The sequence below is a fragment of the Canis lupus genome, chromosome 1 (genome assembly GCF_048164855.1).
Source record: "Canis lupus baileyi chromosome 1, mCanLup2.hap1, whole genome shotgun sequence".
In the NCBI taxonomy this organism is placed as follows: Eukaryota; Metazoa; Chordata; class Mammalia; order Carnivora; family Canidae; genus Canis; species Canis lupus.
This window is the reverse complement of record NC_132838.1, coordinates 44,028,449-44,055,142: the sequence shown is the minus strand read 5'-3', so window position 1 is coordinate 44,055,142 and position 26,694 is coordinate 44,028,449. Positions and strand designations below refer to the sequence as shown.

General features: G+C 37.9%; 2 protein-coding genes across 11 annotated transcripts in view; both read left to right on the top strand.

Annotated features, from left to right (window-relative positions):
* Positions 1-21,516, top strand: part of MTRF1L (mitochondrial translation release factor 1 like) — a 23,444-nt gene extending 1,928 nt beyond the window's left edge. Inside the window, exons 2-10 of one of the 9 annotated variants that reach the window (XR_012031923.1) lie at positions 1,984-2,063; positions 4,274-4,457; positions 4,940-5,103; positions 6,838-6,955; positions 8,336-8,472; positions 9,237-9,349; positions 11,861-11,904; positions 14,504-14,592; positions 14,921-14,972. Coding sequence is in view for 4 of the 9 variants with exons in the window: in XM_072828285.1 (XP_072684386.1) it covers positions 1,984-2,063; positions 4,274-4,457; positions 4,940-5,103; positions 6,838-6,955; positions 8,336-8,472; positions 9,237-9,437 (884 nt within the window). In the remaining 5 variants the exon portion in view is untranslated. Of the gene's footprint in view, positions 1-1,983; positions 2,064-4,273; positions 4,458-4,939; positions 5,104-6,837; positions 6,956-7,092; positions 7,201-8,243; positions 8,473-9,236; positions 9,593-11,860; positions 11,905-14,503; positions 14,973-21,424 lie in introns of those variants that run through there. The other 8 variants (XR_012031922.1, XM_072828304.1, XM_072828291.1 and 5 more) reach the window with 8 other exon arrangements.
* FBXO5 (F-box protein 5) lies at positions 15,304-26,694 on the top strand. Of its 2 annotated transcripts, none has more exons than XM_072828277.1 (5): positions 15,304-15,595; positions 21,425-22,142; positions 23,322-23,412; positions 24,336-24,515; positions 25,779-26,694. In XM_072828277.1, exons 1-5 carry the CDS (start codon positions 15,589-15,591, stop codon positions 26,028-26,030), a joined length of 1,248 nt encoding a protein of 415 aa, XP_072684378.1. In that variant the 5' UTR covers positions 15,304-15,588; the 3' UTR covers positions 26,031-26,694. The 2 variants fall into 2 exon arrangements, with proteins under 2 accessions (XP_072684378.1, XP_072684367.1); XM_072828266.1 differs by lacking the exon at positions 15,304-15,595 and adding an exon at positions 15,702-16,106.

Below are 26,694 nucleotides of genomic sequence, written 5' to 3'. Positions count from 1 at the left end.
TTTGTAGAGACAGAAATAGGACACTAACAAAAGCAGAAATACATAGTATTTGAGGAGCAGGCAGAGGAGGAAGCTATAAAAGATAAAAAAAAAACAGGCAGAACTTTGGGACCTTGAACAAGAGAAATGAAGCAGTAAAGACCAATTAGAATTTCAAGTAGGGAATTGTTGATACCCTAGAAAGGGCTCACCTTTTCAACTCAGGCTGAAGTAAGCCTGTAGATTTGGCAATTTTGTCATGGGTGATTTTAATAAAAATGGTATTATTATGAAATCAGATATAACAGCTGGAGAAGTAAATGAGAATTAACGAGAAATAATAGACATGGCATTTAATCTCCAGGAGTTTGAGCAGGAAAAGAGGGGGTGACAAGTGGCTACTTGAAGGGCTGGAAGAGACAAAGACCCTCTTATAGTGGGGAAAACATAAATATACTAGTAGGCAGAGGAGAAGGCAGGCATGTGATAGTGGCCTGTCAACATGTTGATTAATAATATTGAATGAAAAAACTAGTGTAGTTCCATGGCCTAGGAGTAACTCCTCAGTCCAAACTCTAAAGCCATTAGCCACAAATGGCTAATGAGCACCTGTAACATAGCTAGTTTGAGTTGAGATGTGCTGTGAGGGTAAAAACAGATTTCAAAGACCTAATATACAAAATAATTTTTAATATTTTTAAAGTACATGTTGAAATGATAATATTTTGGTTATACTGGGTTAAATGAAATGTAGTATTAAAATTAAATTACTGTGACTTTAGTTCCAGTCTCCTTAGCCTTACAGAAGAACTGCATTTCAGAACTGAAAGGCACCTTAGAGGTCATCCAGCCCAGTCCTTCATTTTTCTCAAGATAATGGAGATTCAGAGAGGTTGGATATGTTGCCCTAAGAGAACCTTTAGTGGTTGAACTACGACTAGAATTCATTTTTCCTTTTTCTACTTCAACACGTTTGCCATTTCAGCAAATTTCTTCCATGCCAAATTCGTGCCAGAATAATTTCCTGCCTTCCCACCAACACTTCCCATCATTGCTTATCTCATGGTTTGTGTTGTCCTTACCTCTCCTTTTTCTGCCCTTCCCCAAAATAAACAAAAAACAATCTTTAGTGTGCTATCATTTTAATATTTAACCACCTAGTGTTTTAGGTTGTTATTCTTTGTTTTTCTCCCTAAGAAAAATAGAAAGAAACTAAAATTATCTAAAACTCTGCCTTGAGGGCAGGTCTTACATATTAGTTCCCAGCATAGTTGGTTCCTCATAAATGAACAAACATATAAACTGATACTTTGTAAAGGTCCAATCTCAACAAAGAGAGCTATTTGTAAGAGCTAAAAAAATTTCCCTTCTCTCCTTTTTGTAGGTTGCATGTTGTCCATAGGGTAGAGGGATGAGACGGCATATTTTATAGGGTAAAAATGAAAACTCAAAAGATGAAATAAGCGAGTAAAGCGAGTTGGGGGAGTACTTCATGCAGACATTCTGTGAATATTAGAAGGATCTAAATGTTTGGGTGAATATTTATATTAATGAAATATAATGTGTTTGTTAAAGAGATAATAAGTAACTTTCAGTTTTTTAATTCAATTGTAGTTTAACTGATGGAGCTTTCTGTTCCTCTTCTGTTCTAACTACTGGATGTATTTGTTTTTATATAGTCTAAGTTGGAAAACTAAAAGCATATTTGTTAATATGAATATTTCATGGAGGGAGAGTTATAGAATAGTTTAATAGCTTCTTTATTTTTCTTGTAAATTCTTTTTTATTTTCTACTTCTGTCATCAGAAAAAGGTTTGTTTAAAGTTACACGCTAATAAACACTAATGTATAAAATGCTACTTTTAATTAATGGCAGTTATTAAAAAGACAAGAAAGACATTTTATTTTTCCCTTTAGCTACAGTAATAATAAAATGATCTTGAATTATGTTGGCAATTTGACATTAAGGAAACCTAACCTACTGTTTTATTTTCACATTCTCAGATGAAAATGAAGATTTAAGGAAACTTGCAGAGAATGAAATAACCTCATGTCAAAAAGAAATAACTCAGTTGAAGCACCAGGTATGGTATCTGTGCAAAGAATAAAGCACTTGTGCTATTACTTTTAATGAATTTTATTAGAAGTTTATAAAAACAACTCAAGAACTAACTAGCTTGTTAGTATTTAGAATTATAGGGTTTTTTAAAGCAGGAAAAAGCATACTCCATGTGACCCTTTTTTTCATACTAAAAGGATTGGAGAGCTGTGGGGGGCGGGAAGTGACTGTTATATTGATAAGATTTTTCAGAGAAGTAGTGAAATAAACATCAGTATTGTTTTCCCACTCTTTAGGTATTTTAAGAGAGGTGAGAGTGGGGTAGATGATGGATAGAAGAGGTTATGGAGAAGTAGTAGATTGTAAGCTCCTTGGCAGCAGGAATATTTCTGTACCTTTTATCCCTGACACTATTAGAGTTCAAGACCTAGAGTAGGCCTTTGGGCTTTTAGAACTGAATTATAAGGCTTTGGTTTTACATCTAGGAGAATATATAGGCATTAGATGAAAAGTAATCATTATATTAAATTAGAACCACTCTTTGTTCATTCTGGAAACCAGAGCTTAAAGATTTATAATAGTTATCTCTGAGGATATAAGTAAAAGGACATGGTATGTGAGTAAGGGGCCAGAAAAGGGGGTGCTTAAAGATTCTGTCTTTTATCTAGTCAGATATGGACTCATCAAAAGTTAATATCCTTACCAACCATTCCAGAGGGAAGGTTCTACTATGAAGTGAAAAGTCTCATGTAATTTAACTTCTACCCATTTTCTAATTTTTTTGTGAAATAGAAGCACATATGTATTAAAGGTTTCTATTCATTGAATAGTGTTAATTAACAAACACGTAAATTCAATCATTTACTCAAGATTTGAATGATCATGTTATAGCCAGAGATATAGAAAGGTAGTATCAACCATAAATCCCAACCAACATGAAGTATGATATTTCAAAATTCAGGCAGACCTGGGTTCAAGTTCTAGTTCTTCCACTTTCTAGTTGTATGTTTCAGGGCAGCTAGATCAAATAACTAAACTAAGCTTAAACTGAGTTTTCACATCTTAAGTAGATCCATTAATACTACTTGCCAAGACTGATTTAAGAATTAAAGTATATAAAGTGCTTAGCGTAGTGCCTGTCATAATTTAAGGGACCAATAAATATTGGTAACTTTTCTTATTTAATTTACCTAATCTAAGAAGCTTTTATTCCGTGTCCCTTAATTAGTACACACTGAAAGGAAGGAGGACTGATCTAGGCAGCAGGATTTGAGTTTTTATGCCTCTCTGCCAACAAACACTTTTCCCTTTAGCAAGTCATTCAGTCTCCGCCTCATTTTCCTTGACATGTAAAATGAGGGAAGAGGGCCAGATCATCTATCATTTCTTAGGGCTTTTTCAGTTCCAGGATTATAAATTTATCTTCCAAATTAAAGAAACTTAAAAAGATACAATTTGAGTTTATTTTTTTTTCTTTTCTTTACTGCCATACTAGGCTATAGATTTCAAGAGGATACAGTTAGAATCTTCTAAAGAGAAGATTTACATGAGGGACGCCTGGGTGGCTCAGCGGTTAAGCGTGTGCCTTCAGCCCAGGGTGTGATCCTGGAGACCCAGGATCGAGTCCCACATCGGGCTTCCTGCATGGAGCCTGCTTCTCCCTCTGCCTGTGTCTCTGCCTCTCTCTGTGTGTCTCTCGTGAATAAATAAATAAAATCTTTAAAAAAAAAAAAAAAAAGTTTACATGAACACCAAAAGAAACAAACCCAAACTGTAAGTTTCAGCTGAACCTTATAGCATTTATAATTGAAACACTAATATTTTATAGAAGTTGTGCATTACTATATGGTTCTCATTAGCAAGACAGTTGAAGAGCAATTGGAAATATTTGTTTAGGGAAACTTTAGGTAAATTAAATATTTAAAATCCTGCATCGAACAAAATAAAATAAAATAAAATTCTGCATCTAGAGGGTCTCTGGGTGGCTCAGCAGTTGACCGCCTGCCTTCAGCCCAGGGCTTGATCCTGGAGTCCCGGAATCGAGTCCCACGTCAGGCTCCCTGCGTGGAGCCTGCTTCTCCCTCTGCATGTGTCTCTGCCTCTCTCTGTGTCTCTCATGAATAAATAAATAAATAAAATATTTTTAAAAATCCTGCATCTAATCATTTAGTTATTTTTTTGTTAAGTTTTAAATAATTCCTAATTCTAGGAGGGGTGATATTTTTGTATTTACAGATTATCTTACTTTTGGTTCCCTCAGAAGAAACAGATAAGAATGATTTGATCCTGGAGGTAACTGCAGGAGTTGGGGGTCAGGAGGCAATGTTGTTTACTTCAGAGATGTTTGATATGTATCAGCAATATGCTGCTTTTAAAAGATGGCATTTTGAAACCCTGGAATATTTTCCAAGTGAAATAGGTAAACTGTTTAATTTGTTTTGGGAAAAGTACAGATTTAATTTATCCATATGTGTCCTAGCATAAGGGTGGAAAGACCATGACTAAACTTTATAATTTATCGGTAAGGAAGCTTACCTGATCTTATGCTCATCATTTACTCAGTAATTTTGAATGCAAACATACCAATTTTGAAGTGACCAATGTTAGTCATTCACTACTCACGACTAAATGATTAATGGTTTTTAAAAGTGGTCTTTTAGACATGTTATTGAAGCAGTTGATTAATACCATAAATACTTTGTGTAGTGATTATTAGTAATAAAGGTATTAAGTATTAAAACACTGAATATCATGGACTTGCTAAAGTTTTCAATACCTTTTACATTCTGTATGCTTATATTGTTTTGTAGTTCTTTTAAATATATTGCAAGGTGGTAGAAGTGATGGTCAATTGTTCATATATCGCAAGAATAATACTTCTGTTCTTCTAATATTTTCAAGGTGGCCTTAGACATGCATCTGCTAGCATTGGGGGTTTAGAAGCCTATAAACACATGAAATTTGAAGGAGGTGTGCACAGAGTACAAAGAGTGCCAAAGACAGAGAAGCAAGGCCGCATCCATACTAGCACCATGACTGTAGCAATCTTACCCCAACCGACTGAGGTAAGGCATCAGTCTCCTCTCCTTGGAATCCTGGGCCCAGCACAGTGCCTTGCTCCCTGATCACTTTATTGAACTGATATTCAATATTAAAGTCCTTTTCTTATCATTTGGCCTTCATCACATATTTTAGGTTTTGTGAAGAATCTGTTACCTTCGTCCAAAAAGTATGATTTCACAATAGATGTAACAAAGGACCTAATGTAATGTAATGTAAAAAAAGACCTAATGTTGCATTATTTGTTTTTCTCCACACTAAACTTAAAGTAGTTATTCTGAGATCATCTCTATAGGAGAATCTACCTACTTTAAATAGAGTTTAATACTAATTACTTTTCACAATGATTTTTGCTTTGTCTTGACTTTCCAAGAGTGTTAATATCAAGAATGCTGTTTTAACAAGAGTAACTACTTAACATTAAAATGGGAATATATTGTTACAATGTTCATAATGAGTATACTTCATTCTCATAAACAAATTCTTAGTCTATATAATGTTTGTAAAAAAAAAAAAAGAATTGTTTGCTTTCATTCCTTCTGCTGAAGGTGACAGGAAATATAGGACTTGTTTTTCAGGATGAAGCATGAATGATTCGTGAAGAAGGAAGTTTAATTGAGGGTTTCTATTAATTTTGGAGAAAGGTGCTATTTGACTCTAAGTTCCATTTTTTAGATCTAATTTTTGTGTGAACCCTAGAGGAAGAACAGAACAGTTAAGGAAGAATGTGAAGTAGAATAAATGGCAGGAGCCACACTAGATACCAGTCACTGTTGTTTAAGCATCTTGGAGACAGAAGTAGTTTACAGAAAAAGATGGGGTGAAGTCTGTACCTAATGCTTCTAATGCTTCTAGCAACTGCATGATGGAGCCACATGGAGACAGGATACATGTAGGGCCTGTGAATGGTAGAAGTCCTGCTTCCAGGGTTGTAGATGTGTCACAGAGTGGTCCACAGCTGTTCATGAGACAGCTTTTTAAATCTAGTGCTTCAGGGATCCCTGGGTGGCGCAGTGGTTTGGCGCCTGCCTTTGGCCCAGGGCGTGATCCTGGAGACCCGGGATCGAATCCCACGTCGGGCTCCCGGTGCATGGAGCCTGCTTCTCCCTCTGCCTGTGTCTCTGCCTCATTCTCTCTCTCTCTCTGTGACTATCACAAATAAATAAAAATTAAAAAAAAATAATAATAAAATAAATAAATCTAGTGCTTCAGATGGGACGAGCATTACACTGGTGTCACATCCTAGTGTATGTATGACTTCTTGGCTTTGCTCTGTGCCGTTTCCATGTGCCTCTCCTCTGTCTCCAGATATATTTAACTCCTTTATTTAAAATGAAACAATAAGCCTACCCTTAGTTCCTAAGATAGCATTGTTTTTTTTCCTGTGTTAAATCCTTTTTAAACTCAGAAATAATCCACAAAAGCTCACCTAAGTTCCTATATTCACATTTCTGATATTAACAAAGTTCTTCTGTCGTGAGGTAAGGAGGATAATTTACAGAGAAGTCTAGTTTTTGAGGATTTGGAGGGTTTCCGTTTTTTATTATATTTTGATCCAGTACTCTTCCAAAAATGAGACTTTTTACCCTTCCATCTACTTTATATTCTTAAAATTAAACCTTTTTAATCTTATCTTATATTCTATATGTGACATGTATGTATAAATGGATAGTTCTTGCCTTTGAATAGCTCATATACATGTGATATTTTTAAATCCCAGTATTTCCTCTTGTGTATAGATTAATCTGGTGATTAACCCAAAAGATTTAAGAATTGACACTAAACGAGCCAGTGGAGCTGGAGGACAGCATGTAAATACCACGGACAGTGCTGTCCGGATAGTTCATCTTCCAACAGGTACGCACTTAGGCCTTCAACATAAAACTTTGAAGAAAGAAATCAAATTCTGAATAACTTGACTAATTTTCCACTGTAATAGATCTTCAACTACCAGATATACACTCCTAAGGATTATTATTAAATACTTTATTTAGAATCCTTAGATGAATCTGCGGGATAATTGCAAAGCCAGGAAGATGGAGGGATCTAAGCCCAGAGAATTTCCATACTGGTGACCATGAAGAAAAGATAGTCCTTCCAGGTAGCTTCCTAAAGTTTATATTTAGTAAATATCACTATTAAAAGAAAATCCGGGGCGCCAGGCTGGCTCAGTCAGTAGAGCATGTGACTCTTGATCTCAGGGTTCTGAGTTCAAGCCCCATGTTGGTATGGAGCCAACTCAAAATTAAAAAAGAAAATAATAAGAAAATCCAAAATCCTCAGAATGAAGTCATTATCATGGGTTCTTCTTTGTCAGAAAATGCTCTAAATCACTAGTTTTTAGCCTTCTTTGAAGGGAGGGGGACATGGACTCCTCAGTTTCTCAAGAAAATGAAAGCTTGGACTTGCTACCCAGAAACATGCTCACAGGTGAAGTGCTGCACTTAACTTCCAGGGCTGCTGCTTCATTAAGTCCACCCATAAATGTCCAGCAGTTCTGATTATAGATAGGCAGTGGAGCTACATCTAGATATTTTTTATGTCTTCAATATACTATCAGGTAGAACTAAACATACTTTACAGTCATTACTGCAGTGATTTACATGTGATTTACATGATTTATAAAGAGCATATAGATAGCAAACCTCAGTCACCTAGAAAGATTATAAAAATCTCTTACTGTGACCAATCTCAAATACGCATGGATCGGCATATGGATGGTAGGAGTTTTTGGTTTTCCTTTTTTTTTTTTTTTCTTAAATATTAGGAAAGCCTCAAGTTAAACTCTAAGATGATGTCTATGTAATACATAGTATATAAACAGGAATAGGAAAAAAAATGGATGAAAGTCCTCATAAAAATATGGATAGTGACTATCTCTGGTAGTAGGATTACCTTTTTAAATTTTTGTTTCTGTGATGAGTAATTACTACTTTAAAAAAATCATGGTGGCCAGCTAAGGGTATGGGAAAACAATCCAAATTGAATGATTAGATGCATATTGTTCAGTATGCCTTCAGTATGAATATATTTTGCACTATAGCATATCAAGCCTAAATGTTCATTTTTCTCAGAACTCTATAAAAGTTATTTGTTTATAGTTTTCCCTTTTTTATTAGAGTTCTATTTTTTTCTCCTCATAAAGGAAGAAGAAAAAGAAGGAAAAAGAATATTCCTTGATAATAAATGAAGAAGATTTTCCTATTAAAACTCTTTAATTCTCATAACACTATTCAGGTGTTGTTTCTGAATGCCAACAAGAGAGATCTCAACTGAAAAATAGAGAGATGGCTATGAAAAAGCTACGTGCAAAACTGTACAGCATGTATCTAGAAGAAGAAACAAGTAAAAGATACAGTGCTAGAAAGATTCAGGTAAAGAATATAAAAAAATGCTCTAAAGTATAAAATATTTTTAGATAACCCAGTTCTTATATATGTTAAAATTGTTTCAATATATTTGTTAAAATAAGGAAACAATTCAAGTAGCTGAACTGAAGGTTATAATTGTTTTATAGTAATCTTAAATTTCTGCCCTGGTTTCTATATTCAGGGGCTTGTTTTTCTCAGACTTTTAATCAAAGTTACTAAAAAAGGATATATAGAATCCTCATTTTTTAATTCTTTGAAAATTATGGAAGAAAGTTGGAAAGCAAACAACTTACTTTCTTCGTGTTTGGTATTTAATTTTGTAACTACAGCACCCTTGATTAGTTCCTTTTTACGGGAATTCATCGCTGTCAATACTTCCAGTGACAAATATAAATGTATATATTTAGCTACCATTTGAATACCATCCCTATGCTAGGCTGAATGTGTACATCATCACGGTGTAGTAGGTATTATTTGGCTGTTTTTTATAGATAGGAAACTAAAGTTTAAAGTTGAAATAAATGCATGAAGCCATAGAGCACTGAAATGGCAAAAAGATCAAATGCTACATACAACTCTGTTGGCCTTTAAAGCCCCAGTATTCTTTATTTATTAATGCTTCCATGTTATTTGAGGATTCAAAATGTTTAAAACTTGGTTCTTACATTGTGTGTCAAATTATAAATCAAGAGCTTAATCTCCAGATAAGTTAAATTTGTAGGTTTAGTTGCTCTGAATCTAACTGTATCTCATATCTTTTTATATAGGTTGGAACTAAAGGAAGGTCAGAGAAAATAAGAACATACAATTTTCCACAGAATCGGGTCACAGATCACAGAATAAACAAGTCACTTCATGATCTTGAAACTTTTATGCAAGGGGAGTATTTACTGGATGAACTTGTACAGTCCTTGAAGGACTATGCTGACTATGAATCTTTAGTAGAAATTATTTCCAAAAAAGTTTAAATTAATTATTAAAGACTTGTCTAGCAAATCATACTGTGTGTAAATAATAGTAATCTCTTAAAAAACAGGAGTTAACTCAGTTGGAAGTAGTGTATGTACTTTTAAGGCATAATTTATATAAATCTCAGTATATTAGTAAAAAATATACAACAGTACAATCATTACTCTGGTTATATATTTTGGACTCTTCCTATGAGAAGTACACATACAAAAACTGTATTTTATGTAAAATGTTTAACAAATGATCACAAATTTGGTTTAACTTATGAAAAACTTCAAACATAAAATAATAGTAACATGATAATAAATGTTATATTAATCAAAGTCTGGTTAAGAGACAGAAAGCATACCATGAATTTGAACAGGAATTCCTAGTTAATATCAGCTCTTTTGTGAGAAGACGGACTCCAGAGAATTGAGTCCTATAAGGGAAGGAAGCGTGAGAAAGCCCGCCTGAGGCTGCACAGCAGTAAAAGACTGTGGTGCGGATGGAGGGCCAGAGTGAGTACTGAAGTCCTTACTGTACTTGATATAAAGAAACAGGAGGACCCCCCTCCCCCGCCATTCTTCACCGATGTGTGTGATCCTTCACTGCAAGAAAGAGTAGTAAAGTCACCTTGTTTAACTAGGGAAGGGAATGGGAGAAGGGGAGGGGAAAGGAAGGAAGAAAATGCAGGAAAAGTCCCTTATCCCATAAAGTAGTGAGAGAAAAGCTGGAAATGCTGCTCTCAATGACTCAAGTTTTTGAAAACATGAGAGATACTAAAGACTACAATTATGAGAAGAGCTCTACCTGGTAGATAATGAATAAACATCGAATTTATAATAGTTACAACGAGGCAGGATTTCCAGAGAAATAAAATGATTTAATTAAGGTTCTATGACTGAAGTGTTAAAAAATTATGAAACAGTTCACTCCTCCAATTCCATGCCTTTCTCTATTTGTTGGTATCTACAGTAATCTGAATCCTTGTAAGCATATATACTACATAAATTTTTTATTTTTTATTTATGATAGTCATACAGAGAGAGAGAGAGAGAGGCAGAGACATAGGCACAGGGAGAAGAAGCAGGCTCCATGCACCGGGAGCCTGACGTGGCATTCAATCCCGGGTCTCCAGGATCGCGCCCTGGGCCAAAGGCAGGTGCCAAACCGCTGCGCCACCCAGGGATCCCTATACTACATAAATTTATACTGTTGTGGGGTAATGTGTTTTTTCCCTTAAGTCAACTTGTATTAGCCAAATTTCCTTTAGGGCCCTAGCTTGTGCTAACTTTCAGAGTAATTTTATCTTGCTAATTTATTCTTAGAATTTTAAAGCTGGCCAGAGGTTATCAAATACATCAGAGAATTTTGAGAAAAATCACTCTCTGCTTATGAAAGCCCCTTTACCTTCACAAGAACGTTTGATGAAATGGCTTCCAGTGACCCATCCAGCTCAAGAGAGAAAGACCTCATTAGGCCATATTCTGTTCCACCCATGCAAGCCTGCATCTGCCAGTTTGTTTCTTTTGCACATTACTAAATATTACAACATACTATTACGTAATTTATCTTACTCTTCTCATAGGTAATAGAGAAGCTGGATTGAGATTATGAGGGGTCTTGAATGTTGGATTTCATTCTGTAAACAAGAGGAAGATATTAAAAGTTATTACCCCCCCCCCCCCACTCCCTTACTCCTGGCCCCATGGGAAAAGGTGTGAGGTGGAAAAGAGCTTTTGATCAATTTTTAAACTTCCTGTCCATTAGAACATCACAGCTGGTTAGAAATCATCAGAAGACCTAGGTAGTTCTAACAACGTAAGATACGTATCAGTAGGTGTATTATGAACAGATACCAGGGTAATTGGGTGATTGTCAGATTCTGGTCTGTGAACTGACATTAGATTCCACTTCACTCACAAATCTATATCAGTTACTCCTAGATTAATGGATATAATTTTTGGTACCTAGGGAAAGGTAAGGGTAGAGCAACACAGTCTTGGCACAAAGCTACTGGAACCCCAAGTCTAACATTGTAAGAGCCTTGGGATTTGCAGCTGTCTGCACAAACAGTGCATCTATTCAGTTATCTTCATTATAAGCCATGCATTGTTGCTCCTGTCTGCCCTTGCTTGTGCTGCCCTCCCTACCTAGAACAGACTCTTGGCTTAGCTCAACAGACAGACTTCAAAGTCCAACCTAAGGGGCACCGTAGCCGCTAGGCAAAATTAACTGCTCTTCATTGGTATGCACAATACTATACCAGGATGACAACATTTATAGCAAGGTAATAACCTTATTGGTTCACTCCTATCTCAAGATTGTGTTTAATAAGGAAACGGGAAAGAGTGAGTCGGAATAGAATAAGCATGTTGCCAGACTTCTCACATTGTCTCATTAATGGACAAAATGTTTTCTTAATTCTTGTTTCCCCAGGACCTAACAATATGCTACAAAACCTATTCTAAAGGCTCTCTAAAGGTGAGATTCTAAAAGGCAATTATAACTAAGTATTTTGTCTACAAATCTGATGTATTGTTCAGAAAAAAACAATAGAGTTTAATTTCGAAGTGGCCTACAACAGCAGTTAATCAAAATTCATTCAGCTGGAAAAGCAATTTCGAAGATGCATAAACAGACAATCACTGTTTAAAATTTAACTTGTCATATTCCTCTAACCCATTTCTCAATGTGTAATTTCCATTTCTTTAATGGCACTACTATTCTCTCAAATCTAAAATGTAGTCCTCTAAAAAGAAAATTTGTCTTTGATTCCTTTTCCTCACATGCAGTTTATTGCTAAATACTCTTATCCTCATTGATTCTATTACCACTACTGTTGTCCAGCATTACTTCACCCCTGGACTACTTTTATGATCCCCGACTTCTCCTGGCATCCTCTCTATCTACTTTATAATTCAGGTTACACATATGTAACCGCCAGATTCATTTTCCTAAAAACCAAGATTCTGATCTTGTCATTCTTTTGCTCAACAACTTAATACGTTCCTACTGCTTTCCAAATAAAACTCCAACTCTTTAAGTGTGCGTACAATACAGCCATATCCAATATCATTTCATAGCAGTCCATTTTACTCCCCACTCCCATTACGTTACATCAAATTAACTTTTTTCTGATAATTGAGTTGAATTTAGGCTTTCCGCCATTCTGTTCCTGGTACCATGCTACCCTCTTCCCCAGTCCCTCAAAAGACATCCTCAACAGCACTGGTTTTCATCTATGGGCAGTCTTGCCTCTAGGGGACATTTGGCAATGTTTGGAGACAACAGGAGTTAGTCTAAGGATGCACAGTTCCTCCAATGCCCAGGGTAGTCCCCCACAACAACATATTATCTGACCCAAAATGTCAACAGTGCTGAGGTTGAGAAACCCTGTCTAACAGATTACTTCCTTATCCTAGCATATAAAAGTAACTCCTCTGTTCTCTAAAAATTCCCAATGTAATGAGATGTATTTGACTTATCCAGTGTTGCATTATTGCTAAATCTTATACTCCTTTTTCTCCTCCCGTCTATGCTCATGATGCTTTTATTCAAAAATTATTTACTGAGCATCTGTCTATAAGGTGGCAGTCCCAAATTGTAAGCACAAGGGCAGGTGCCATGTCCCAATTACTTCGAGATAATCCATGATGTCTTGCATGCTGTAGGTCTGCAATAAGAATCCACTGCAAGAGGGCAACTCTCTGTGCTTCATTTTGCACCAAAAAAACTCAATAATCCCAATACTGATGAGCAGGAGGAAAGAAATACATGCATCTGTTGATGTCTAGTAAAATTCAAAATGGCCCAAAGTTTCTCAACAAAAATGAAATTAACAGGTGGTCATGAATCCACTGCACAAGTTGTCAGTTAAAAATATTTCATAATCATCAATTAAAACGCTAACACTTAAAATCAGCATTAAATAGGCTGAAAAGACTTTCATAAACTATTCTGTGCAATAAAATATGCTTAGCTATGTATATTACCTTATACTGCCAAAGTAATTTTAATTTTTCCAATAATATATTTTAGCCTTTTCCTGAAAAAATAACTGCTGGGGAATACCTCTTAAGCCAATATAGTCCATATGCTCAGTTAATTTAAAGAAAACCCTTCCTCCCCTCAAATATCATACATTTGTCTACATCTGAAAATAAAAAGGGAATAAAGATGATCTCCAAGGTCAAATGGGGAAGTAATGTGAAAATGTACTATAAACAGTTTTGCCTCCAGCAAATACTGTCATTCCTCAATATAACACAGAGGAAGGTACACGGATTTATACAGCGGAATGGGATTGGAATTTTTGCTTAGTAGCTGTAGTTTTGTGAGAATAAACTTACACTTCTAAGCACAATCAAATGAAAATAATGCCAAAGATTATTGTGAGACTTAAAGCCTTCATTTGCAAAACACCTAGAAGAAAAAAAGCTAATAGTTTTAACATTCATTCAACAAATTACTCCCTAGGTGAAATCCCTCCAACTACCACTGCAATCAAAAGAAACTCTAAACTCCACGTATAAACATACAGAAATCCCACAGGATCTGGCTTCTACCTCTCCTACCTAGTTTCCCACTCTTGCACTTGCTCAACGCGCTGTAGACATCCATATAGCCCTGGAACAAGCCAAGCACTTGCCCTCTCTGCCCTCTGCTTACTACGCAGACCTCTACACTGCCCACTCAATAGTCAGATCTTGGTTCAAAGCTCCCAAACCCTCCTGATGACCCAACGTCATTAGTCAATGCATCTACCGCCCACTCTCTATCCCATTATCTTGTCTTATATTGCTCTTTCCTGCACGAAAATTGTGAACCGTTCATTTCTTTCCCGTCGGTATGTGAACTCTTTGCAGGACAGAACTTTTATCTTTTCAACCTTCTATCTCCTGGACCTAGCTCCAAGGCCAGGATAAGGCAAGCGAGTAGAACGCCATCACTCGGGTGCAAAGTTTACGAGGATGCCCAAATTTCAGTAATCCAGAAAAATACTAATTTAAATCAACATTCTAAAAGATGAAAAATTATGCGAAACACCACGATAAACTCATGAATCACAATTTTGCAACAGAAACCGGATCCACCCGGCACTTGCGGAGCTCATCCGGATCCCAGCCCTGCCTCATCAGGACTTGCCACCAATTTAACTCAGCGCTTACCGTGAGTCAACTATTAGCTCTCAATAATCCTGCAGATTATCAGCAAGGGAGAGCCGCTGAAAACAAAGATTCTTGGAACTTAAACCTCCTGGCTTCATTGGGCTGTTGCCAAAAAGCTGAATGCAAGGAATGTACTGTCACCACGTGAAGGCACGTGCAGACTGAAATATTCAGTATGACTAATCACACGGTGCCAGCTCTCATCAAAGACTAGGAGTTCTCCGACCCAGGCCCCCGCCATTCCCTTGGCTTGAAGCCTCCGGCCCTAGGGTGTGGGGATCGGGATTCCCACGGCAGGACGTTTCATAAATGTATTTATCTCGCAGCAGGTCTTTCTCTTGCGCTGGGCCCCTGAAGTAAATAAACAAAAAAAACCCTGTTGAGCGTAGATACAGATTTAATAAAGTTAACGTCCGTACAAAGCGGTGGTGGCTGGAGAACTGGAGCTGAACATACAAGTAAGTACGTTTACAAGAAAGAAGTGACTGTCCCGCCATCCCAACCCGCCCCGCCGCGGGAAAGCGCGGCCCCACGTCTGCAGCGGCCGCCGCCGCCCCCGCAGGACCCGCCGCGCGCGCCGGAAGCCTCGCGCAGCCCCCACCGCGGCCCGCCCCCCGCCACGGGGAGAAACGCTGGGGCCCGCAGCGCGCAGGCGCCACCCCGCCAACTCCGCAGCCACCGCCCGCCACCAGCGCCTGCGCAGACGCAGAGGGCAGAGGGAGGGGCGAATCTGAGAGGGAGCGAGGAGCGCGCCTAAATCCTAGAGAGGCGGGCTAAGCCGGGCTGGGGGGCGGGCTTGTCTTCCGGAAAGTCTGGATTCCCGGACGACCGGAGTCGCCGCTCCCCAGACACCCACTCGTGTGCTGATCGAAGAAACTCGGCTACTCTTTGTACCCACTGGAGATCTTCAGACAGAAGCCGGAGCTGCCCTCAGGATGAAACTAGGACTGGCAGGAGACCCGTTCCCAGGACGGAAGGAAGCTTGGCGGGTTCACGCATGCGTGGTAGGCCACCTCCACGTGCGGCCGGGCCGCGGCCTCCCCGCGCTCGGAGGCCCCCCCCAGGCCCGCCCCCCAGGCCCGCCCCTGGCCCGCCCCTGGCCCGCCCCTGGCCTCAGCATCTTTCCGGACGCGCGGAGCCTGGGAGAAGGAGGGAGCTTGGACCTCAGGGCTCGGCCCCGCCTCGGCAGCCTCCGATTGGGCGTGGATGAGGACGTCCCCTCCCACCGCCTTCCGATTGGAGCGCGCGTGCAAGCAACGCACCCCATTGGGCCGTACGGATTTGGGCACCAAATTCAAAGATTTTAAAATACCAGCTGGCGCCTTTTAGGAGCTAAGCCCTGTGAGGCGGCCGGCCGGGTCCTCTGCTGTGTAGTTGTCTCCGCACCTGAGGCCGACCCCACTTCCACTGGCATGAGCCAGCGCCCCTGCCGCTGCTCCCCACGGCTCCCCTCCGGTTCCTGCCGCTGCAGCTACAGCGCCCTGACAGCCGCCGGGCGCCCTCGCCCCTCCGACAGTGAGTGAGGAGTGGGTGCGGGGGGCACGCGTTACCCGAACGGGGTGCGAGGGTGGAGGGCGGCTGCGACCGAACCGACCCCCCTCCGGGGTCCGGGCGTGCGACCCACGCGGGGCCGGGCCGGGCCGGGCCGGGCGGGACCCGGCGGCGGGCGGGCGGGCGGGCGGGCGGCGGCGGCGGCGGCTCCGGCTCCGGGGGCCGGGGGAGGGAAGGCCAGGAGCGCTGAGGCGGGGTGGCGGGCGCGGGTCCCATCTCCCACGCCGAGCCCGCGCGCCAGCCCCGGCGGAGGTGTAGGTCCCGGCCTTTCGGGGCGCCCTCTTGCCCTTGCAGGATCTACCTATCCTTGTCCCCACCCCGCTTGAAGAGGCGCCAAAGGCCCCCTCCCCTCCCCCACCCCGGGGCCTGGGCTCTGACAGGGCTCGCGAGCCGCGGGGCCCCGGGGCCCGGCCAGGTGCCTGCGCCCCACTCCCTCGCGCCTTGTCCGTGTTCGCCCCGCACCCTCAGGTCCGCAGGCCATTTGCCCGGGTTTTCGCTGCCTCACTCTTGCTGGCGGGCGCGGGAGATCCTGCTGGCTTATCTCCCGCCTCCTCCACACGGCCCGCGCCCTGAGGGGCCACCTCCCCGACCCCTCAGGGTTTCCATGGTCTTACCCCTACCCACTCCCGCCAAATGGAGGGACCCCCTTGTCGGGCCAAGCTGTACTAGGATGTTCAAACAAAAACATTCTTTTATTCCTCCATTTCTCCCTTGGCCCAGTACTCCTTGAGAAGGCCTGGGGTCAAGGGGGGGGGGGGTGGTCAAGCACTTTTTAATACAAAACCGTGCATTTGCCCTTCTGTAGCTGATTTTCTGAGAACTGAAGAATTGGTTATTCTTTTTTCCTGTGCTTCTGAAGAACTAGATCGTCCTTTATTCCCAAACTCGGATAGAGTGGAAGGCACTCAAACGGTTATTTTCATCCTCTTTGTTGCTATCTGAAAAGAGATCCAAATGCATTTATTTTGCCTCAGAAATACCTTTTTTTTTTCCTTCAAACTAGCAATTCGAGTGTGTGATATTTGGGAATCAATGAAAGATGCCCCTTTGATTAGAAAAGGAGTCTAGAAGAGTTGAGGAAAAAAGTTTTTTAACAGGTTAAGTCTATTTCCAGAAGCTCCTCATGAAGCTCTGAAGCTTGATGGCTTTAAGAAGCAGTGTTTTATTTAATTACATTCGTCTAGTATTACCATCTTGCTCCTCAGAATACTTGCTATCTCCATGAATTTTATTCTCTGTTTACAATTTGAGAAAATAAGATTAAAAGCTTATTGCATCCGAGCAGTTTTGAAGACAAGCTTTCTAAAATTTTCTCTTAGAGATTATGGTTGATTGGCAGTTTATGGCTGCAAGCCTGGGGGAGGGGGTGTCTCAAACTCTTAAGGAATAGCCACGCCTAACGTTGGGCACATGGTGATTATCTTGGAGGTATTGCAGATTGTAGAACTTAATCATTAAACGTTGGGATAGTTGTAAAAATTTTTAGGCATTGTAGCTTATTTAGCTGTGGTATTTTAATATGGAATGTCGGCCCTGACTTGGAAAGTTAGATGGAAGGTCAGTTGTTCAGTTGACCATAATACCACCTTTTCGTGATTGGATGGTGGGTTGGTAAATGAGGTTCAGAAAATGCACTATGTTGAATCTTCACCAACAACATAAGGTAGATACTAGTATCTACATTTTAGAAAAAGTGAAAGGAACTAATTGAATATTTTATGTCACAAAGCTGTGAAAAAGCTAATATTTTTACTTGGAGTTGGGTCTGATTCCTAGAAAAGGCATATGATACTTTAAATATATATATATGTTTTATATATATATATATATATTTAGAAGTATATACCGTGTAGAATGTATTTTACTACTTCTGAAATGTTCGTGATTTGCAATGAAAGGATTTGGTTTAAAAATGTGATAAAAATACCGTATGTGTGATGGGACTGCCATGCATTTAGTTCAGTTTTGTTTTTAACCCCATTTTATAGATGAGAAAATGGAGGCTTTAAAAGTTTACTGCTTTAGTTTTCCCTGATTCAGCAAGTAACACTTTATACCTTATATACTCAAGACTTAAACCCCAGGATATTTTTTTTTACTCCACCTTTCTTCATTCACATCCAAAGCATCAGCAAGTTCTGTTGACTCTCCTTAAATAGATCTTAGACCCACCCAGTTATCTTCATTTCCACTGCAGTCATCCCAATATCAGTTTACCCAATTCTCTGGACGCCTGTGATAATACACTGCTAACTAGCCTTTCTCTTTCCACTTGTACCTTCCTACAGTCCGTTCTCTACAGCTGCCAATGATCTTTTGAAAATGTAAACCGGATATCTCAACTCCCGAACCCTTCAAGGCTCTTTATTACACAATGAATAAATCCAATCTACCCTAAGAGTCTACAGACCATTCTGCCTCTCCAACTTTGAAGTATATAACATAATTTTACATTTTAAAGCTAAATCCACCATCATCCAGATTTTGGAACCAATAAAAGGAACCAGAGTTCCTTGAAGAAATAAGTGATTCCAGGGCTGGAATAGGAAAAATACAAGATGAGCCTGGAGCATCTTGTCATGCCAGAAAATAAGAAATGCTCCAAAAATAAAACAATGGATATATTATAAGTGGACATGAACTTAGTGAAAGCTGAAACGATGTCAGCAACAACATAAGTAATGCAGTATTGGGTTATAACCCAAAGTCCATGAGCCTATACTTTTATCTCACTTACAAGTGAGGCAGTGGAATGAGCACTGATTTATAGTCAGGAAGAGTAATCTGACTCTTAACTGCCAAAATGTGGGCGAGCTACTTCATTCAGTGTCGTCATTTGTAAAAATAAAGTAATATCTGTCTCCCTACATCGGAAGGTAATGAGGACCAAGTGTCTGAAAACAAATTGGAATTGTAAACTTCTAAGCAATTATAAGATGTTTGAACCATCATTAAGTCTAAATTTTAAAGAGCTGTTCATATTCAGAGTGGTATTGAATGAAAGGGTTCTACAGCATAGTTTCTGAGTAACTGGGTTCTAAAGATGAGCAGAGAAAGAATGCCTTTGAAAAGAATTAACAGTTTCTAAAGTACAGTTTCGAGCCTCTTCCCTTTAGGCAGCCAAATAAAGATGTGTCTTTGTAGGTGGCTTCAACTTCTTTATTCTCAAAATGTGACCATATGTGAATTGTACATAATTCTTGAGAGGCAAAAAATCAAAACAGTCATTTGGATTTTTTTAATGTGGGTGGAAGGGAACCACTCAGAAAAATGTGTTCTAGAGTTATGTTTAATGTTGGTGTTAGAAAATACGTGTTTATTTGCTTTTTATGACCTTGAACTTAGTTTGAAACTAGTTTTTAGGACTAGTCCAAGGTTTAGTGTAGTCCTGGAGTATCTACTATGTCTTTCAATGTGTTCAAGAGACTTGCCTACCTACAGGTAACTCTCTTTTAGTACTTAAAGGTTTTGTTCTAAATAAAAACTATAAAATTAACATAGAGTACCAATATTTAGTATAGACTAAACAGACTGGTACATACACTGACAGGATAAATTAACTACCTATGATTGGCTTGCAGAGGGAATAGTAGGTCTGAAATGCATTTGAGGTATATACTATTCATATACTCTGCCTTCAATAATACTAAGTGATTTTCTTGAACCCATTTACTATATTCCTTCCCAGAATTGTGCTTTTGCTCAAGTTAACCTTCAAATGAATGTTTTTTCCAGCCTCGATTGCCTGACAAAATCCTAGTAATTCTTTAAAACAGTGGTTCTCAACTGAGGAATGGTGATTTTGACACCGCTGCCTCCCCCAGCCCAACATTTGTCAATGACTGGTGACTAGAAACGTTTTTTTATTGTGCTATAGGGAGTGGGGCTGCTAATGTCATCAAATGGATAGAGCCTGCTGAACATCCTAAAGTGCACAGGCTAGCCCCCAACAACAATTATCCAATCTAAAATGTTAGTAAGGCAGAGATTGAGAAACATGGCTATAAAGATATTTTTAAATGCTGCCTGTTCAGTAATAGCTGATTTCTTAGGCTGTGGGGGTGGTAATATAACCCTAAATAGGTGTTTGGGTTTTTTGAAGCTTAATTTTGAATTCTCTGAAATGTAAATTCTAATGAATGATATCCAGAAATAATTGCATGGTTTGTTAGTAGTATCATTATTTGTTTTTCCCTTTTATGCTACTTATCATAGATAGCAAGTATATTATCTTCAGTTATTTAAAACAACTGAACAGTAATGCACACCTGCTGCCCAACCACCCTCTTCTATCTTGTCTTAATGCTGATTATAGTGTTGTTCTATTTTTACCACATCGTCTCATTGGTAGCTGAACTATTCTTCTGGCTTTTTGGTTAATTAGTCATGAGAAATCTTCCTTCAGTAATTGAAGATTTCAGAGTTTCTATTTCTAGCACATATTAGGCAAGATAAGGGAGATGTTCCTGTGCTTGAGTTCACTATCCAGCAGGGTAGACAAACACCTTAAATATTTATCAGACTCGCATATACCTCTGATCCAAATTAAACTTAAGAGATGAGACTTGTGGGAATTCAGGTAGATTTTAACTTGTAGGTGTTTAAATGTATTGACTTTCAGTTCTTTTTCTAAGCTTATCAAAAATTTTTTTTTTTTTTTTTTTTTGAGATCTTATTTATTTATTCATGAGAGAGGCAGACTTGGGCAGAGCGAAAAGCAGGCTCCCTTGCAGGGAGCTGGATGTGGGACTTGATCTTGGGATCATGTCCTGAGCCAAAGATCAGCACTTCAACCACTGAGCCACCCAGGCATCCCTACTTATAATTTCTTGATTAATTATTGTAAGGCTTATAATAATTTGTAATGTCTAAGTCTTATACAAATATTTATTACTTCAAGGATTTCTGACTTCAGACCCCACCTGATGTATTATTTCCTTATTTGTTCCATAAGTACATATATTTATTAAATAGTCCCTTTTTCCAATATTTTTTACTCAATCAGCTACACTCTAGAAGTCAAATGTTACAATTATACTCTAAAAGCAATCTTTTTAAGTACCCTTTTAAGAGTAAGATGTATGTGCTTATTACTAAAAGATTTAAATACTATTCATTCATGGTCACATCTTAGTAAATAAACTTGGATAATTTCCCAGCTCCGTAGGCAATACATAGTGCTAAGAGATTGCAAAGTAATTCTACCTCTCTGTATCCCAATCTAAGAAGTAGAGATGTGTGAAGATTTTGTCATTAAGTAAATTTTTTTTGTTGTTTTACAGGTTGTAAAGAAGAAAATTCCACTCTTTCTGTCAAAATGAAATGTGATTTTAACTATGACCATATTCATTCTGGACTTAAATTGTTAAAGCCTGATGACAGTGGAAGACTAAGTTCCTATACTCCTGCATATTTGGAAGGTTCTTATAAAGACTGCATTAAAGACTATGTAAGGTTATCAGAAATTGGGTCACCAATTGTGAGCCCCAGGATTGTAGAACTTGAAACTGAAAATGAAAACAAGCCCTTTTATAACAAGGAAAATCAACATGTACAACAAATCCTTAATAGTTCAAATGAGATAGAAGAACTAGAGACCAGTGGACCTTATGAAGACAGTGGCTATTCTTCATTTTCCAAGCGAAGTGGCTTCAGTGAACATGAAGAGAGTAGCCTTCTGTTGGAAAATTTCAGTGACAGTCCACAGTCTTGCTTACAGATGCAAAGCCCAGACCAATATCCCAGCAAGAACTTGCTGCCAGCTTTTCATCTTGCAAAAATGGTTTGTTCAACATTAAAAAAGAATGCCAAACGGAATCCTAAAATAGACTGGGAGAAACTAAAGGAATTTATATCTAGTGAAAAATTCAAACTACCAAATTTAATTGGCAGGAAAATGGGCTTGGAATGTGTAGATATTCTCAGTGAACTCTTTCGAAGAGGACTCCGACATCTCTTAGCAAATATTTTAACACAGCTCAATGATATGGACTTAATCAAGTAAGTATGATTACCTTGAGTATTAGTAAATGCACTGAACATTTTTGCTAGATGGCTTAGCACAACCAGCTCATACAAAGACGTAATAGAATAGTCTTGCATTGTTTAATTGAGGTAATGACTGCCTGATGTCTGGTATTTGACCACTTCGATGCCACTGAGGTGAAAGAAACTTTTTAAAGTAAGCATTTAATCCAGTTATTTCACATTTCATATTTATACTATTAGGAAGCTATTTTTGTTAAATTAGGATTTTTGTTCCTTTTGGTTTGAAAAGTTATAGTATGTAAGCTATATCATACATGCTTAATTATTAAACAGTAGCCTCATTCTGGCATATAGAATCAGTAGGCTTTATGACTTCTACCATACTTTATGAAATAGTTGCTGATGTTTTAGGCCATTTTTAATGTAGGGCTCTCTTTGGTTTGACAGTGATGAAAATATGGAAACTCACAAATGGATCTGATTATAACTCTTAGACACCTCATACTACCCTTCCTCATTCCACCAAAGATCAGTTAGGATGAGGTGACAGATTTAAGATAATTATACAGACTATTGGGTTAGATACCACTCAATCAGATTCATTTTGAGCTTTTTGAAAAATTTTTTAGAGAAAGCAAGTGTTACTCTTCACACTGGTCTTTATGAAATACAGCTAAAGCAAAACAGGTTAGTGTAGATTTTTATTGTTGGCTTCGTGGAGGATTATTGATACATTTTTTTCGCTAACAAAATGGATTCTTGAAGTTGATGTCTACTGATAGCATTGTGTCCTACAAGACTTTGAAATTTGCATACAAATTTTTTTGATATTGAATGGTTCACATGTGTCATATATACAATGGGGGCGACTACTTACTTGATACTTGCAGATATTTGGAAAAAATGAAGTACAAAGCAATGGTTCTTAAGCCTGGATGCACTTAGAATGACTTCATAGGGAACTTTTAAAAACAACCCTGGCCCTCATTTTAAGCCAGTTAAACTCAAATGACTAGGCATGGGATATCCTTAAATCTTAAGCATCCCAGGCAATTCTAATATGTAACCAGGTTTGAGAAGCACTGCTAATAGAAATGTTTCTTGCACTGTTAATGTTTCTGAAGCATATTCATTCCTCTTAGCTCTTTGTGATGCTTTAATTGTTTCCTTCATAATCTTTTACTTTTCCAGTGTGTCTAGAGTGAGCACAACTTGGAAGAAGATTCTAGAAGATGATAAGAGGGCATTGCAGTTGTACAATAAAGCAATACAAAGAGTTACTGTAAGTCTTTGGAGTTGATATTTTCATTTTAAAATATAACACCTAGTGCTCTTTACTTTTACAAATAGGGAAAAATAGGACAAAAAACTGGAAATCCTTTAAATTCACAAAGCACTTCTGCTTTTCATGACAACTGTTTAAACAAAATTCAAAGATAAAGGGAAAAGAATACCACCTAAGTAATTTATTTCTTGGGTTTTTCCTGGAAATGGAATGTCCGGAAGTACAAAAGGGAAAATTGGTCAGTTCTTTAATAATGAGAGTTGAGCATATAGTTAATCTTCATTGACATCTATGTTTTTTCAGTTAAATTATCAAAATATTGATTCTTAATGCAGAAGGGAATTCATTTCCCTTCCAAAATACTTGGTAATTTTGAAGATGTTTCTGAGAGTATCAATACATGTTTGAAGTTTCAAGCCTAGCAGTTGTCAGACATGGGTCTAAATTTTGGTCCTGCTACTTATTTTCTGTATAACTTTAGTCAAATATTGGTTAAATTCTCCAAGTTCAGTTTCTTTATTTTGATAAGGTGGTATTAATGGAAAGTTTTCTAATCTAAAAGGTGGTTTTGAATCCATCCATGACACTGCTATGACACTTAAACATGACTATTGCCATTTACTGGTGGTGAAAAGAATGACTTTGTTTTGGCATTAGTACATGTACTAAACACTATGTAGACTAAGTATTTAAAGTGCTTTCTCATAATGTCTGGTTTGCAATTTCTGTCAGTATTATCTATGTGAATTGTGTGTAGCTGTATTTAAAGCATTTGTGGGTAAATTGGATGTACAGAGAAATCTTTTACATTCTCATTTGCCTCTTTTTTACATGTACAAACAATAAAAATGCCTGATTGTGGAGAATAAAGGTGAAATTTTTTTTAAGTGCTATTAAAGTTTTTTTTTTTTTTTTTTTAGGAAAAGAGCATTAAGTTTTCACCACATGCTTCAACAAGAGAATATGTTATGTTCAGAACCGCATTAGCTTCTGTTCAAAAATCAGCAGCCCAGACTTACCCTAAAAAAGGTGCTCAAACCAAGTTATCCAATCCAGGTGATCAGAAAGATTCTTACAGTCGACATAATGAATTCTCTGAGGTAACTTTTTGTTTGTTAATAAATTACAAGATACTGAGCATTAAAGTGATTTATTTAAGACTATAGGAAATTATTAATGTAGATTTTATCTTCTGTCCCTTTCATTCTACTCTCAAAAATGTTGGCCACCAAGAAACCATTTGTAATTCAAGTAATCAAACTAGGAAAGTATATAAAGTACATCTTTCTGTGTAGAAAATAGATACCGTTTGACATTATGACAGTTCAGTGATGTTAAGATCTAATTTGGAAATACTAAGAAAACCTTGATTTTAAAATTTCTTATACCAAACTGTTCAATATACATTTTACAATTGCTGCCTTTGGTATCTGAGGAACAGAACTAAACAACACAAAGGCCAACTCTCAGAAATTGAAGCCTTCCTATTGTATCTTCAAATCATTGGGTAATGTGTATTAGAAGTTCTACTTAACACATGGATAATTTCTCAAGCTTAATTTTAAAAAACTGATCTTATCTAAGAATACATATTTGAAGTAAAATGTTGACTGCTGACTGCCTTCATGTTGGTCAGTAAGTATAAGTGACGTATAGTGAGGTTTAATTTTCTTAAGTGTTCAGGTCACCTGGGTGGCTCAGTGGTTGAGCATCTATCTGCCTTTGGCTCGGGGCGTAATCCTGGGGTCCTGGGATTGAGTCCTGCATCAGGCTCCTCACGGGGAGCCTACTTTTCCCTTGGCCTTTGTCTCTGCCTCTGTGTCTCTCGTGAATAAATAAATAAGAACTTTTTAAAAAGTCTTAACTGTTCATGTAGTGACTAATATATGACTTCAAAAAACATTGAGCATCTGCTGTTAGGAAATTTGTGGATAAGAAAAATATGGCACCTTTCATAGCTTTCCAATCTAAAATGGACAATGGCTACATAAAAATAAATTCCATACAATGTGGTAGGTACTTCTTAAAAAGAGAGAACTAGAGGTGAAAGAGCAGCCAACTCCAGAGTGACACTAGGAAGACTTCACAGTAAAGATGGCATTTAAATAAGGCATTGATGTGTAAATAGCATTCATGAAATAGAACATATTTAAAAGTAGCATTAGGAAATGGCCACTAGACCAGTTAAGTGATATTATGTCATTCATTGAACACTGAGCTACTTAAGAGCAGGAGTTGTCTTATGTGTGACATGAGTCCTTTCTTCATGTATTGGTGAAGGTTCAGAGGTACCCTTCTTATTTTTTCTAACTAAATTACATTTAGTCTCACTAAAATTTGTTTATGGATTTTCTTCTTTCTAGGTTGCCAAGACTTTGAAAGAGAATGAAAGCCTTAAAGCCTGTATTCGCTGTAACTCACCAGCAAAATATGATTGCTATTTACAGCGGGCGATCTGTAAACGAGAAGGCTGTGGGTTTGATTATTGTACAAGGTGCCTATGTAATTATCATGCCACCAAAGAATGTTCAAATGGCAAACCCCTAAAAACCAATTATAAAACCGGTCCTCTGCCTGGTACTAAGAAAAGCAAGAAGAATTTACGACGATTGTGATGTCTTGTTAATAAATCAATTGTACCTGATCATGAAGGTTAGTTAGGAAATGTTAGGTTTTAATTTAAAAATGTATTGTGATTTCCAGTTTTGTGTTGAAATCAATGTAGTACAGAATTTATGCCCTGGTGAGTAAAGAGAATATATAGCCTCTTAAAGTATTTTACAATTTAATGTGAAAAAGTTAAAAATTCTCAGCATGAATCAGAAAATTTAAATTTTAAGAAAAAAGGAAAACTAATTCGTTATCTGATATTTGTGATACAGGGATAAATTAAATTGATTTAATTTTTATGGTAAAGGAAGGCCATGTAATTTTACCTAGATAATCTTAAATATATCTTGTTTAACACCTAATTAGCCTTTGAGACATTTTATTCTCCTTACCAAATTAGTATTTATCAAAATAACTTCTGGAGCCTATTTAAATGTTTTGTCATCTCTCTTTAACCTCTTTTTCAGTGTGTCTCTATTTCCCAAAATGTACCCCTTGTGAAATCTTGTTTTTTTTTTTTCTTTTTGTAATGTCTATATTTTAATATTTTTGTACATATGTAAAAATTGTATTTTTTATGTCAAAGTAAGAAAATAAAGATCACTTGAATATATATACATGTAAATGTAAATTTTGTACCTGTTATGAATAAAATTATTACAAGCTTAA

Coding starts and splice junctions, on each gene's coding strand:
- FBXO5 (XM_072828266.1), top strand. CDS start 16,004: ATGAGCCAGCGCCCCTGCCGCTGCTCCCCACGGCTCCCCTCCGGTTCC. Junction 22,143..23,321: donor AATGATATGGACTTAATCAA/GTAAGTATGATT, acceptor TTACTTTTCCAG/TGTGTCTAGAGTGAGCACAA. Junction 24,516..25,778: donor GACATAATGAATTCTCTGAG/GTAACTTTTTGT, acceptor TCTTCTTTCTAG/GTTGCCAAGACTTTGAAAGA.